General features: G+C 41.2%; 1 protein-coding gene across 1 annotated transcript; it reads right to left on the bottom strand.

The window, feature by feature from the left end:
- Positions 1-1,524: 1,524 nt before the first annotated feature.
- SLC25A15 (solute carrier family 25 member 15) lies at positions 1,525-14,558 on the bottom strand. The gene is made up of 8 exons (XM_008631408.2): positions 14,484-14,558; positions 14,259-14,364; positions 12,404-12,531; positions 9,221-9,479; positions 6,421-6,558; positions 5,924-6,093; positions 4,772-4,930; positions 1,525-3,876 (listed from the first exon to the last, which is right to left on the bottom strand). Exons 3-8 carry the CDS (start codon positions 12,456-12,458, stop codon positions 3,752-3,754), a joined length of 906 nt encoding a protein of 301 aa, XP_008629630.1. The 5' UTR covers positions 12,459-12,531; positions 14,259-14,364; positions 14,484-14,558; the 3' UTR covers positions 1,525-3,751.

The raw sequence follows: 14,558 nt of genomic DNA on the forward strand, positions 1-14,558 counted from the left end.
CAATAGTGTCACACCAATTGTTTACAGTTCTAGGTGCAGGATAGAGTGAGCCTGGGTTACTTAAATGTATGAAGTCCAAGCTCCTGTGAAAAACAAGCCTGGATAGAGCTGGCTAATCAATCTAGTTCAGTTCTATGTATCTCCACAGATAGGACTTTTCATTCAATACTTAATCTTGTACCTGCTTTTACTTTCTCATTGGAATTTCCCTTATTCCAAGTTGTACCTGTTGCATCTTGTCCTGCCCCTCTAAGCCTCTGCAAAGAGCCTGTCTCTATCCCCTCCCATGAATGAGGCAAATGTAGACTCTTCAGCTTTCAGTAATGTGTGAACAAACTATTCTCATTGCCCTCTCCTTGGCTTGCTCCAGTATGTCACCACCTTTCTTGTACAGGGGAATATGAAATTGGATGTGGTCTTTCATGTCTGCTCTAACAGATGTGAGAGGTATGAGCAGAGGGTCAGAACTGTCACCTGCTGGCTCCAGAGCCTGCTTTAGCAGCCTAGTCTTTGCTGCAAGGGTGTGCTGGCTTGTGTTCAACTTCTGCAATGCCACTCCCCAAACTTTAGTGTTGCTTTGGAGCCAACTGCCCCTCAAGGTTAAGTGGTGCTGGCAAGGTTAATGAAACCCGCACATCTCTGGCCTGAGAAAAGAAATGCCCATTTACACAGTCATTAGACACTAGAGGGCAACAGGGCAAGCAGGCACATAAGGCCTCAGTGACCATATGAATGTGGCTAGGGGCTAAAAGAGGATGCCCTTTTATTGCAGCTACTTGGCTGATGACCAAGTTCATTTTGGCTTAGCTCAGGCAATTGGCTATCACTGTCCTAGGATGCCCTTTCTACGAGCTGATGCCCTTCCTTATAGTTGGCAGGGCACTTAAGGTGACCTGTCTTCCTGCTTATGGAGTAAGCCAGTTTTCTCAGCAGCAGCAGCAGAGGCTGTAACAGCAAGACACATTTTTTCTAGCTGAAGCACATGCAGTTAAGTAAAAAGTAATGTGTAAGCAAGAATAACAAAGTAGCTGTACAAGGGATATACTGTTCCTCTTGCGAGATCCAGGCACCACTGCTCAGAAGAGGGTAACAATACGCCCTGCCTCCCTGTTGCACTGACCTTCACAGGGTAGTGGATGCTCATGCCTTATATATGTGGAATTTAGGTGACCTATGCTGGATTCCTGGCATCCTTATGACAGAAGACCTTATAGCCTGTATCACAGTAATCTAGAAACCTCAAATTTGAGGTGAACTTTAATAGTAGAACTGACTTTGGTACTAACAAAGCAACAGGCCAAGTGCTGAACTATGGGTTTCATTTTCCATAGATGTAAAAAAATCAGCAGTTGTTTCACAGCACCTTATTCCAGCTGCCCCCTTCCCTTCAGTTTTGAGGGCTTTATATGTTCATTGATTGTATAAAGTTTTTTTTCTTTAATTCCAGAGAGGTGGTGATGCTGAATTCAACCTCTTTGTTTCTCAGCTAGATGAGCTTGTTAAATGGCATAAACAATCATCAGGTACTCAATTAATCAAATGAAACTTTATTTCCATTAATTCCTATATCAACATTATGAAGTTTTTAGCTGAACAACTGATATACGTGTACAGCTTAAGCAGCTCTGAATGGAAAAATTACTGCTTACATCAACTTCAGAAGGTAAACTCTCAAATGCCACCAGCTTTTTGCTGTAGGTTGTTTTAAATACCCTGCTTCTCTTGAAGCTTCAACTTTTGTATTAAAAACTGCAACCATGAGCTTTAAAAAATGAAAGCAAAGACAAATCTAAGAAATAGATTGAAGTATTCCACTGAGGTGGAGTCAGTCCTCACCTTCTCGTAACTATTAGAAACATGTACAAATATACTATTTCTCTTAATGAGACAACTTTGAAAAGAAAGGGAAGTCTAACAACTCTTAAAGCCTCATCCTCCTACATTTACATTTGGTATAAATTCCTTTTAAAGTACTGGCAATTCAGAGTAGTGCTGCCCCTAGTGTGCCAGTCAATCAAGGTATATTGGTGCAGTAGACACTGAAGATTCTTCAGCCATGCCCTGCTTTAACTGCCTTTTCTCATGGTGTATGAAAGGGAGATGAATTGTTCCTTCTGCGCTTGGAGGCTGGAGGAGCAAGATGATTTTGTGGAACTGCAGCAACCACCTTCCATCAAAGGGGCTGCAACAATGCAAGGTATGAGCCAATTTAAGTGCACCCTGGCTCCACTGCAAGAGGCATGAGGTATTGAGGTGATTTCATCTATGCCTAAAGCTTGTTCCTATTTCTGGGATCTGAAAGGGAAGCTGTAACATACAAAATTAGGTTGTTCCCGCTCTGACTGTTGTCTGTCACTGACAAATGTGGCTGCTGTGACAAGCTGCTACTTTCCATGTAGCTGTGTTGATCTCAGCGAGTCAAAGGGCTCTGTCTGTGCCCCCCACTGCCCCCACACTGGTGGGCTGCACTTGCAGCATCTCTCTACAACTCCAGGACAACTTTGTGCTGTTCTAAGACCTGCTTTAACTTATTCCAGGATAAGGCAGTACCTGCTTCTTACAAAGCAGAGCATGCTGGTATGAAGAGCATTCTACTTGAAGAACAAAAGTGGAATCTGGAAAGAGGTGTCACTGCATCATTTTGGGTAATACTGACTAACTGCATATTTAATCAAGGACCATGACCAAGCAGGCATGCCCTCCAAGCCTGAAGGTGATACAAGCTATCCAGTCATCTGAGCTTTTTCCACTCAGCTGAAGAGGCACAGCAAGTGGCAAGACTCCAGCCCCAGTAAGACTGCTGCGCTAGAGACCACGGTGTCAGTTGTCTTTAACAACTCGGTTCTGGCTTTCTGTTCCTCTTCAGCTTCCTGTCCTTCTAGCATGTGGCCTCATTCATGCCATGCTGACCTAAATGGGAACCTGCACAAAGTTACAATTCTGTGCTCAGGGCCAGCATTGTAACTATTTCCAGCAGTATCCCTTATGTTAAGTGGTGCTTAGCCTACTCCAGCACTTCTTGAAAGGATTTAGAAAACAATAAAATGCTGCATAGCCTCCTTAATATTGTTACTGTGCTTCTTTTAGCAAAAATGCAGTTCTATCTCAGGCTCTAAGTCATATAAGGTAGGGGGTGAATGTTTCCTACTCTTATAACCCATTTACTAGGACAGAGTATGTAATGTCAGACACCCTCTGCCATGACTTTGGCAAATCCCAGAGCAGCAGGGAGCTGGAGAAGGATAGGGGTCTAGCTGGAGAAGGAAAGGTCTCCCTAGGTGAGGGGTATATCCAAGTCATCTATAGTCAGCAAGATGAGACAAGAACTGGGATTATTTTGAGTCAGACATCAGCAACAACTGCAAAAGGTCACAAATGCAGCACCATTTTAAAACCAGTGCTTTGCCATAGACAAATCACAACCTACTGTTGCATGTTACATTAAACCCCACAGGTCAACGTAAATATTTTTAGCACCATTACACATCAGGAAACACATTTATGACATGCAGTGTACCTAGTGCAGAATCTGTAAGAGGGAGATAGTTCTGCTTGTGCAATTCAAGCAACATGTACACACCTCCATAAAATCACCTGATTTTAAAAGATTACAAATCTTAGACTGGAGTTGAGTTCCTAAAATTAGGTCACTGATTTGGTTCTGCTCAGACCATCATGTGATCTATGTGTTTTTCATCATTTATTTAAATGACCCTTAAACAATCTCTTGTTCTTCATTGGCTAGAAGGTATCAGTAAGAATCTATTTGTTTCATCATAAGTTTCCGGCTGTACTCGTAGGCAAGGAACAGTGCCCCATTGGCCACGAATGCACGGATCATAGTTGGCGTTAGTCCAGAATACAAGGCAAGTACACCTGGAAATGAAACCAGAGCCAGTTAGCAATTTATTAAAGTGGCTGTCTGCATCAGCCACTGTGCTCTTACCTGTGAAGGGTACTGAAGCAATGCTTCTGCTTAGAGGAGCATGAACACAGAGAGCTGAACTCAGCTGAGGTGTTAGCTGCTGACTGCAGTGGTACTGGATATTGATTTGGGAGTATCTAATGTTGTAACAGGAGTTTAACCATGTAAGGGCTTATGTTAGATGCTTCTTTCAGCTATTACAAGCCTTGGTCATCTAAGATATGCTTGACAGTGGCTGTACCAGAGCTGGCAAGGGGGCAGCAGGACTATGTTAGAGCTGTGCCCTAAGTCAGACTCCAGTTCTGATGAGTATCTTACCTAGCAATTGGGCTAGGATTCATATCTGCTGCCATGTATATTCTTAGACCCTCTTCCATAGCGCCTGACCACAGGCCTTTTCCAGAGAGGAGATGCTGAGGTAGATGCCTCAAGTTACCAGGCTGAATAGGGCTGTATGATAAATCAATCCTCAGCCATATATTAACTTCTAGAAGTGAAGAAAACTTCTGCATGGAACTTACCTACTTCCTTCAATTTTCATGTATAGGTTTGGTCACGGGTAATAGAGCCCATTTCTTTATCTGCTTTTAATGCATAGCAAGCTTCTGTTCGCTTTAAGTGAATCATTTCTTGAAACAAGAGGCAGGCCCCGATGCAGGAGGTCTCAGTTTCTAGATTCCAAGCTTTCCACACTACATGAAGTAGGTATTTGTTTGCTAGGAGCAGTTATTGTCTGTCTCTAACGCATTATCACTGGACTAGGTTTCTTAAGTGATTTTGGGTATTGGAGGGTATAGATTTCAATCTGCACCCCTGTAGATTCAGTTGATCTGCTTGCATACTCACCTTCAGTTCTCACAACAGTTACAAATGTTCCCATAAAGCCTGCCTGTTTTCCAGCCATTGAAAGAACCTGAATTCTAGATTTGACACAGTCCACAGGATACACAGCAATCCACAGACAGCTGCCTCCGAAACCTCCGCTTAGTAACAAAGGAATGGGACCTGAAAGTTAAGAAATGTGCTTTTATTCACACCACAAGATTCACCAGCACATATGTAACATCATTTCATCTACAGGATTCAAAGGGAACAGAGGAACTTGCTTATGACAAAAGAGCAGTTTCTGTTCTCCCATTAACCTTTAAGTTAATTTCAAGCCACAGGTAAATTGTAAATCTTAACTAGAAACTTAAAGGTTATAAGGAGTGCCTCTTAGATTAGTGGCCATGCTAAAAAAGTATAACTCAGGATTCAATTTTGATTGTATTAACTAAATTAACTTTTTTAACACTTGTAATCACTTTCCAAGGTTAGTTGTGAAATGGTTTAGAGTAACAGTATATGATGTTACTAATCACATACACAGAGATTTATTTGGTACAGTAGAGTTATTTTGTGATCAGTCATTTCTTTCATGATGCACCCTGATTTTGTATTTCAGATCAGATGTTTGTAAACATTTTGTTACAAGTCCAGAATGCATGCAGCTGAAATCCTGACTCCAAACAGGACAAATTATTTATTCTGGCATTATGATGTTTTTTTTCATTTCTAATTTTCAACCTCAGTGTTCTCTTACTATCATTGTAACTACATCTAATGGTGAGCATACAGTTCAGCATACATTTGAACACACTGTTCAAGAGAATGCAGCTAAATACTTCAAAATCACTCTGAATAGAAGCTGAAATGAAATAGTTCAGAGTTGTGTTACACTGTGGGGTCAGATATTTCAGCAGTTTTGTAGTGTTAGCTCACTGTATTCATTCTCTGTTTATGATACATCCTGTTTCATTGCAAAGTGGCCACTTCAATAATTCATGACTATGTATACACAAAATGCAGCCCTCCATAATTAGTATGCCTCGTTTCCTTCATTTTGCATGTATTTTACAACTGTAGTGCATCATTAGTGTATCTTCAGGGAAGATATGCCCCCCTTTATGTTCCCCATGACAGCATGTTTAAGCCCACCTGTAAAAAAAGGCACCATACCTAATTCATCTTTTGATCTCCCAGAGGCAAAGAATGTCCGGCTCAGTTCATACCCTCCAAAGAAGAAGAAATAGCCTGGGACTTCCCGCAGCAAAGTGCTTGACAGGCCACGATAAAATCCAAGGGGACCGTCCTTTTGGATAACACCCTTCACTACTGACCAAACTGTACTGAGAGAGGTTGGTCCAGTTAGTGATACTTAATAGCCAGATAATGAGAAGTTACAGAACAACAGGCAACTGCAGCAACAGTTAAGGGTGAGACCCATGGTGCAAACAACTGAATTAAGGTAAGACTTAGAGCCAGATCCTGCTGCAAGCCCTTCACTGGCATCCAGCTTTACTAGCACCCAGAAGGTCTGCAGGCTGTGACCCTCCCAGCCACAAATCTTCTCTGGTTATCAGCGTACTATAAATGTGGCACTGAGGCAATACAGGATTTGAAGAAATAATACACAAGAAAGGGTTTCAGAGATACTGAACAGGGTGTATACTTACTTGTGCCCCTGGATTATCTTTCCTGACAACTGCATTTCATGCATGGCCTGTAGCCGGCACTTCACCAGCTCTGTGGGACAGAGGACAAGGGTGGCAAAGGCAGAGGCAAAGGAGCCTGCAGCAGCATTCTGTAGATCACTGCAAGAAAGAAACTGCAGAAGGTATTTGGGCAATGACCTTTAGTGCAGTTGAGCCACTGCACCAGCAATCAGCTTCCCAAACCTGTACTCTAAATAGCATCAGGAAAAACTGACAGTCTTGGGGGAAAGATTCTCAAGGGCAAAGGGCAGTTACTTGAACCAGAGGGAGGAAAAACCTAGTTCATCCCATTTTCTTATACAACTGAAAGACACCCTTTTGACACCAGAGATATATTGTAACCTCTATCCTTTTTGCTATACTTCAGTGATTGCAGCAGAATAAAAGCCAAGAAGGGAGGATTTGATAGCATTTATGAAGATTTCCATAGACTTGTTTTACTGGGCAACTTTTGGTTACTAATTACTTCCTCAAAGAGAATAGGAGCAATACTCACCTCATATAGATAGATGTCAGTATTTTTAAATTCACCTTACCAATATTAATAAAGGCTTTCAGTGGAAGATACTAAAAAACTGAAAGCAGGCACAATGGATCACTGTGATCTTTGTATGGATGTGCTGCTATGAATGCAACCATGTGAATCAGAGACAGCACAAACATAAACCACACCACCAAACAAGACAGCACTGTCATCTGCAGTGACTCAGTGTTGTAAAATGGACTTATTTTGTGGTGATTTTACACATACCACAAATTCCGGGTTGCTAAACTGCCAGGACCCAAAAGGCTGGTACTCCAGGGCCATACTGCTTTATGATGCATTTTAAAGAGGCTCCTACAGACACTGGTGTGTTGGACAGGAGCTGCATAATGGCAAAGAAGTGGAGCATTCTTTCAGAACCCGGGAGTCAGCACAGCTGAGACTGATCTCACTCCAGCAGCGCAGAAATTCTTTCCATCCATGGGAGATGTTTGCCCTGTGCCCAGCAGTTTGATACATCTATAGTATCAGAGATTAAAGCTACAACTTTTCACCTTGAAGCATCACAGAACTCAAGTTGTGACATAAAGCAAAGCTTATGACATTCAGATATGGCAGTAATGAGAACTTTTAAAGAGGAAGAAATCAGTAACTGCCTGCAGAGCAGCAAATGGAATTTAGCACTTCTCTTTCCATTTTGTTGTCTCACTTTAGCATGAAATGAAATCTGTTGGTTGGACTAAGCATATGTTAAAAGATAAACAGAATTTAGCATTTCTCTCTTCATTTCTTTTTTTTTGTGATTTATGCCTCGGTGACATGTATTCCTTTAACTGAAAAATGTTTTGTAGTTTGTCCTTGTTCTGCCCGGCTTCATACACTGACCAGGGTATCCCTAAACACAATCAGGCTAGACAAGCTTTTTTCCAAGCCATTCAAAGGTATGAACTGAAAAGGTAACTTAAAACCAAAATATTGTGGCTGCTTTTGAGAAAACTGAAATGTTATAAAATAATGAAAAAGTGGGAAGCAGTTGCTTATACATGGGTAAGAAAAATGATTAGGTTCACCTCAGTTTGTGACTTGATGCATTTTCCTCTTCAGGCTAAGATAACAGTGACAGTTTCTAAAAGAGCAGAGGCAATGAAGGTAATTGTAGTTTTTTACTTGGCATGTGTGGAAGTTAGCCAGCTTGTCAGGGCTGCTTCCCTCCCCTGCAGAACACTACAAGGGCTGCTTGACACTTCCACATTAAGAATGGGTGGGGATGTCCTGGACAGACCACATGTTCTCATCAGGGCCCTGCTGAAGACCATGTCAATACAATTCTCTTTTACATGTACATCATAAGGTGCCCCCACAATGATCCAGATGAAGAGAACAAGAAAACAGCACCAAGGGAGAATCTTTCAAGTAGACTTGAATTCTTTAATGTTTTGTCCTAGCACAGCTCTGCAGTCACACTATTTGACCTTGAATCAACAAGGCATTAAAGAGCCATCTTGGGTCTAATAAGCACCATTACCGACCAAGGAAAGAATGGTCAGATGCTAAAGGTGCTTGCTATTGCTACATACTCAAATTACATTCCCATTCTGTATCCAGCTCCAAAGACAGAGTAGTACTGTTTCACAGTTTCCTGCACTACCTTTCCTACATCCAGCATGACCATGCTGCCTCAGTCATGTGAGAAGATGGTCCTAGGACCTCTGCACATTTGTGGTGTACCTCCCAGGATGGTCACAAAAGAAGGTGAAGAAGTGAAGCATATTGCTGATAGGCCTACCTCCTACATTTTAGTGGGTAGGAAAAAGTAAAGGGTTTGTAGGCTGAGCAAGCTTTTGAACCTTAAATAAATACATTTTTAAATGCAAGACAATATTAGAAAAGTGCCCTTTCCCCTTAGTATGCCTCCCTGTAAGAAGAGCCACTACCTCCCCTGCAAAATCAAAACAACCTAGATATTAAGGGAATACTAACTTTCAGGTGTTTCAATGCTCAATCCCACGGGTAAAAATGTTCCAGGTCTTTAATACTCCAGTTAAGCTGTGATCATCTAAACCAGCCAGCTGTAGTGACTGGTTAGTGGACAGCTCTGTTACATTAGACACCCTATTGTCACATGAAGGCCTATCTTCCAAAATTTACTACACTGTACCCTGTCAGAGGAGAGCCTGGGACATCACTTGCACTCTGACAATACAGTATTGGCAAGTAGCACTCGCATGATTATTTATTTCTTTATTTTAAAATAAAAGCCAGATATTTATTACTAACCTGAGCTTTGTTTTCCTGTCTACTCCAACAATTCTTCTCACAATTTGTTGGCAAAACCCATAGCACATGAACAGAACGGAGTTCTCTGCAATGTTGGCTACAAGTGCTGGTGTGGTTCCCTTGTAGAAGCCTCGAAACCCCACTTGCTTATAGGTTTTGACAAAGCAGTCAACAAGTCCTTTGTACATGTTGGGGAATGTCTGCATCTTCACCTTTGCAGTGTCAAAGGGCTGGCCAGTCACCACGCAGGCTGTCCCACCTAGGCAAGCAGTGGAAGTTAACAGGGTGGCTGAAAGTTATCACAACTGCAACACCTCTGCTCGAGCACCAGTATTAGGAAAATCACACAAAAAGCAAAGATTAATTGATTCCCTGCAGGAAAAGACAAATGCACTGATTTTAGCACAGTGGCATCAATTGTCACTAGTGAATTCAGTTACCTTAAGGGGGAAAAAAAAATCAGGCAAAGGAGCAGTAACAGCACGATTCTCATTAAACGTTACTTTATCTCATGAAAAGCAAGCATCTAAATGAATCAGCTCCCTTTTATAAACTTGTACTGAATTAGAGGTATTGTACTGCAATCAAGTCACTTGTGTCAATGAGTTAAGTAACATTTTCCTTTGCCCATTAATGCAGTGGTTTAGAAGCCATCTCTGATTTTACATTCCAATAATAACAAAAAAATCCCAACCCTGAAAGATTAGTAATCAAGTGATTCCTCCAGGACAAGAGGAACATTGCTGAGAGTGCTAAACTGATCATACATAATAAATTGATAACCAAAGACTCAAACCCTTTACTTCAAAACTCCAGATGGCTCTTAAGTATGTTTCTTTCCAGAGACTGGAAGAAAGTGTCAAGTATAAGCTGAAAAAGGGCAAAAGGGCAAAGTTTCTCAACATGTTATCTTTTCCAAACTGAACTGCAAGGTCAATACCCTGAAAACTTGTGCGATATTTCCATCAATATCATCAATAACCATTTTGCTCACAGTGCAGTGTTCTTCTGCAAGATCTAACTCAATTCTGTAGTTTCCAGGAAGAGCTATGTTACAGTTTTTCAGTAAGAAGCAGTGTGCAGTGATAGCAATCTATTAAAAACAGATACCTGACAGGAAGCACATGATAGGTGTACCTTATATAGGGTTCATGGCTTTGTTTTTTAGCAAGAGAGAACTGTACTAAGACATAAGCTGATCTTTAACCAAAGCACATACCTTAAATTGACATGCAGATACCTTAAATTATCTGTAAATGCAGATAACAAAGTAAGTGAAATGGAAACAAATGTGTGAGTCCAATTAGGATTAATTCTTTGACTTTTAAGTGGGGAGAAGAGTAAGCATTTGTTTAACTAGTGTTTTTTGCAATCCATTTTACGCTTTGAAAACGCATCTGTATAACATTGTTCTTGCTTCTCTGCAAAGAGGTACTTCAGGCCTTTGAGAGAAACTCAGGATCTAGCTGCCATAAAACCTCATTCCCAACCAGATGGATCATTAAAAGCTTCAGAGCAAACCATGCAAGGAAGCATGAGGAGTTGCCTGCTCTGGAAGGATAACCAAGGAGAAAAGCAGTTGGCTCAGACCAGTAACACCCATGTAAGCTTCAAATGAAAAGCAGAGCTGGGAAGGCTCAGCCAATGTTATTTGCAGGGAAGTCATGTAGACATTAATCTACAGGACAAATGCTAGGTCCCTGTAATAAAATAAGGGCTGTTGGAAGATGTCCAGGGAAACTGGGAATGGTCTTGGAAATGTAAAGCTGAAAAATTCGGAGCTGACAGAATGGCTGTTCCAAAAAGGCTGTCATTGGAGTTGGCTCAAAAAGCCTAGTAAACTGCAGCAATGAACTTTGTAAGCATCAAGATAAAGACCAAGAGTCCTATTTATTATCTGAAACATTAAGAAAAAAATAATTCTTCCAGCCAGCAGTAAAGAGTCGTAAAAAACCCAACCCAACTACAAAATGAAAACAAACCAGAAACCCAAAAATGTCAAATCTGTTTGAACATTCATACAAGTGTAGTCCTAATAATAACATGGCAATGGTGGGGAAAAGGGATTAGAGGTTGGGATTAGGGATTGGAAGTTGCTTAGATCCTAGGCAAAGGCCTATGACCCACAGACAGCCAAATGACTTATTTGTTCTTGTTCAGAATTTGCTTGCCTCAATATGTCATTACTTATCAGGTAGTCAACCCTGTATCTGGAGAGGAAGGTAAAACCAGGTTATGCATTTGCTGGAGGAACGAGCTGTTTGCTTACTTAATTACATTTTCTAAGGAGTGCAGAGACTGCCCCACTGGACTTGTGCTGTTATCCCTTGCTTTCTCACTGCACTGTTAACCTCCACTCTGAGAAATGACCTCAAATAACTACCATTGAATGCACTTAACACCATTAATACTGTCATATTCACAGCATTAACACTGTCATAAAGACTGTAATAGTTTTTGTATGGGAAAAAAATCCATAAAATTATCTAAACTGATTGCAATAGTAAATTAGACAAATCGTGCGCCTTTTCCATATAAACACTGTCAGCTTAGAAATGTCAAAAAGACCCCTTTTCCCTGGCAGAATTCAAAACTACATCCCTCAGGCACAGACATTACCAACATGGCAATGTCAGTGAGACAGTGCGACCATTTCCACCCAACTAGTCCAGCAAAATTTTATAGCACAGACTAGACTGAAGCAGAAGTCAGTTAAGCAAATCCAACCTCAGTTCTACTACTGAGCTTCACAGCTTTTAGAGATTCACACCAGGATGTTGTCTGAGCCAGAAACCGTTCAGATAGCCTCTTGTCCCTTTCAGTTAGGGAGGGTCCCTGTGACAAAAGCAGCACCTCAATCACTCACACACTGACTTCCTTCCAAAACTCTATGGATACTCTGATTGATTCTTAAACTTGTTTAAGTAGGAGGACTTAAAGCTCCTTCCAGATGATTAGTCCAAGTAAGGTGTTATGTCTTCTTCGCTGTGTGGCAGGAGTTTCACCAAGGAGGAGCAATAGGGATACAGTTAAAACACTGGCTGAGGTCACTGCTTCTCCTCCTATCCTTAAAACACAGAAGGTGAGGCTTTTTATAGCAACTGGAAACTGCTTTTATATTTCTCAAAAGCATTAAAACTGTCTCTCAGAAGTGTTGTGCAATTAATTTCTCTCCAGCATTACCTGCAGCACCTGCTGTGAGGTCAATAGCAGCCTGAACAGCAGAGTTGATCCTCATGCTTCACAGTTGTTTATCAGTTACTTCAGAGCAAAGTCTCCCGTTTCGTGGTAGGTATGGAGATACTTGTCTCCTGATGGAAGAGAAAGATGAAACATACACAGTTTACAATAACCTGACAGGCAAAAGCATCACAGGAATGCTTTCAGATCCACTCTTCCATTTAGAGACAGAAAATGGTTGTGCTCAGGGATGAGACTTAGCATATCTGTATTTTGACCAATTTTGTTGCATTGGGCAGGTCTCCTGAAGTATCACTGCCTACCTTCAGCTTACTGGGGCTTTCCAGCTTCTTATCTCCCTGGATCTCTCAAATGAAAGCGAAGAGTACATCCAGGGAACAGTGCTGAGAATTACTTTTATATTGGTTATAAAAGCACAATCTTCCCTCAGGTGTCTAAGGCTGGAATATTTCATGTCTGTCTCAGCTCCTCACCTATAAAGCAAAACAGAGGATGTCCTCTCCTCATGGTGAATTGCAGCTAAGAAAACTCTACCTGTGATGATACAGACACATTAGGTGGCTTTCAGAAGAGGAATAGAAAGGGAATGTACATGAACATCTTGAATTGTGTCTGGCTGTCATGTTCCTAGTGCAAGTCTCCCCCCCCAGAGTATTATAACTAAGCATTACATCTCATCTCTCAGGAAGGCAGCTGGAAAGCAGAAATACAAATGTGACGCTTTGAAATTAAACATTCGAATTAATTCAGTTCTCAAGTTTGCAGCAAGACACTTTCACTGGGCAAGCAGTTAAAACAAGCTTATTTATCTGGGGTAAAATAACTCAGCCAAAGAGCTCCCACTGTTTCAGAACCATGCTGCTGAGCGACACACTTCGCTGGCGGTACTGTCAAAAAGCTGCATGAGTCTTAAAACCCACACAAATAAACATGTGAATTAGTGCCTCATTGGCTTTTAAGCCTGTCTTCAAGCACAGTACATCAGTAAACAGAACAATTTTCACTCCTCTACCTATTGTAATGCTTCTTTTGAAGCCTGTTACCTCCCAAAATATAGTTTGGCATAATATGAATGGGAAACATAATTCCCAGTAGGCTGCATTGATAGAATCATAAAAAGACACATTGTATAAACCACAACCTTTGTAAAAGAAACATAGACACTTGAATACAACCAAGGCTTTAAGAAAGCCTGTCTCTAGACAGATTTATTATTCTTGAACATTAAAATATACACCGGTGGGTCAAATACTGTCATTCAGTGACTTTAGCCATCCAATCTGTTATATAAATATAAACATAACGAGTGTAAAATAAAATAAAACATTGTTCTTGCAATAAGTGGTATTAGCACATGCAATTTCAAAATTGTGGCTTCAGATTTGAACTGTTTTGTTACTGACAGCACAGCACACTAGATGTTACTTCCAAACAGAGGCTCCAAGGCCCAATTACACTTTGTTATCCTATACATCTCGTTAGTTTTCACCCTGCACTCCACAGTTTTGCTCCTCATTTAGGGGAAAAAAACCCAAATCATCGAGACAGACTTTGAATGAAAAGAATTACTCGAGAGCAACAATTGCCTGTGCTCAGTAAAATGTACACTGCTTTCATCACGCTGAGTGCTTATCGACTCGTGCCAGTCCCCAAAGAGAGCACATGCCAGATCGCTCACAGAAAACTTGGCAGCAGAAGGAAAAAAGTATATACCTATAAAAATATGGACCTTTTAAGAGACAGGAAAGTTTAGTTGTCTGATCCATATCAGCACAGTGCCACTTTCAGAAGATTTAAGTCTTAGTCAAAACTAAATTAGTATTATATAAGTACATACCTTTTTTTTTCCTGTTTGCAATAATACTACTATATTAAAAGTTGCTTGTAGGTAGAACGAGGCAGCAACTGCTCTGTTACTTCCAAAGCAAATCCAAGCGTCAAACCTGGAAACACAGAAGCATTAGTTAGTGTAACAGGTCTTGCAGAGTCCTCTGCCCGCAGATGTTATTTCAGCCCCAGATGTTTCTCTCTGCTGATGCACTCTCCGAAGACCGAGACGCACCCAGAAGGCAGCGCTGCTCCTTGCAGCAGCCCGCGTGGGCAGGCCGTAGCTCCGCTTGCCAAGGTCACAGCAGGC

Source organism: Corvus brachyrhynchos, unplaced genomic scaffold (assembly GCF_000691975.1).
Source record: "Corvus brachyrhynchos isolate BGI_N302 unplaced genomic scaffold, ASM69197v1 scaffold103, whole genome shotgun sequence".
NCBI lineage: Eukaryota > Metazoa > Chordata > Aves > Passeriformes > Corvidae > Corvus > Corvus brachyrhynchos.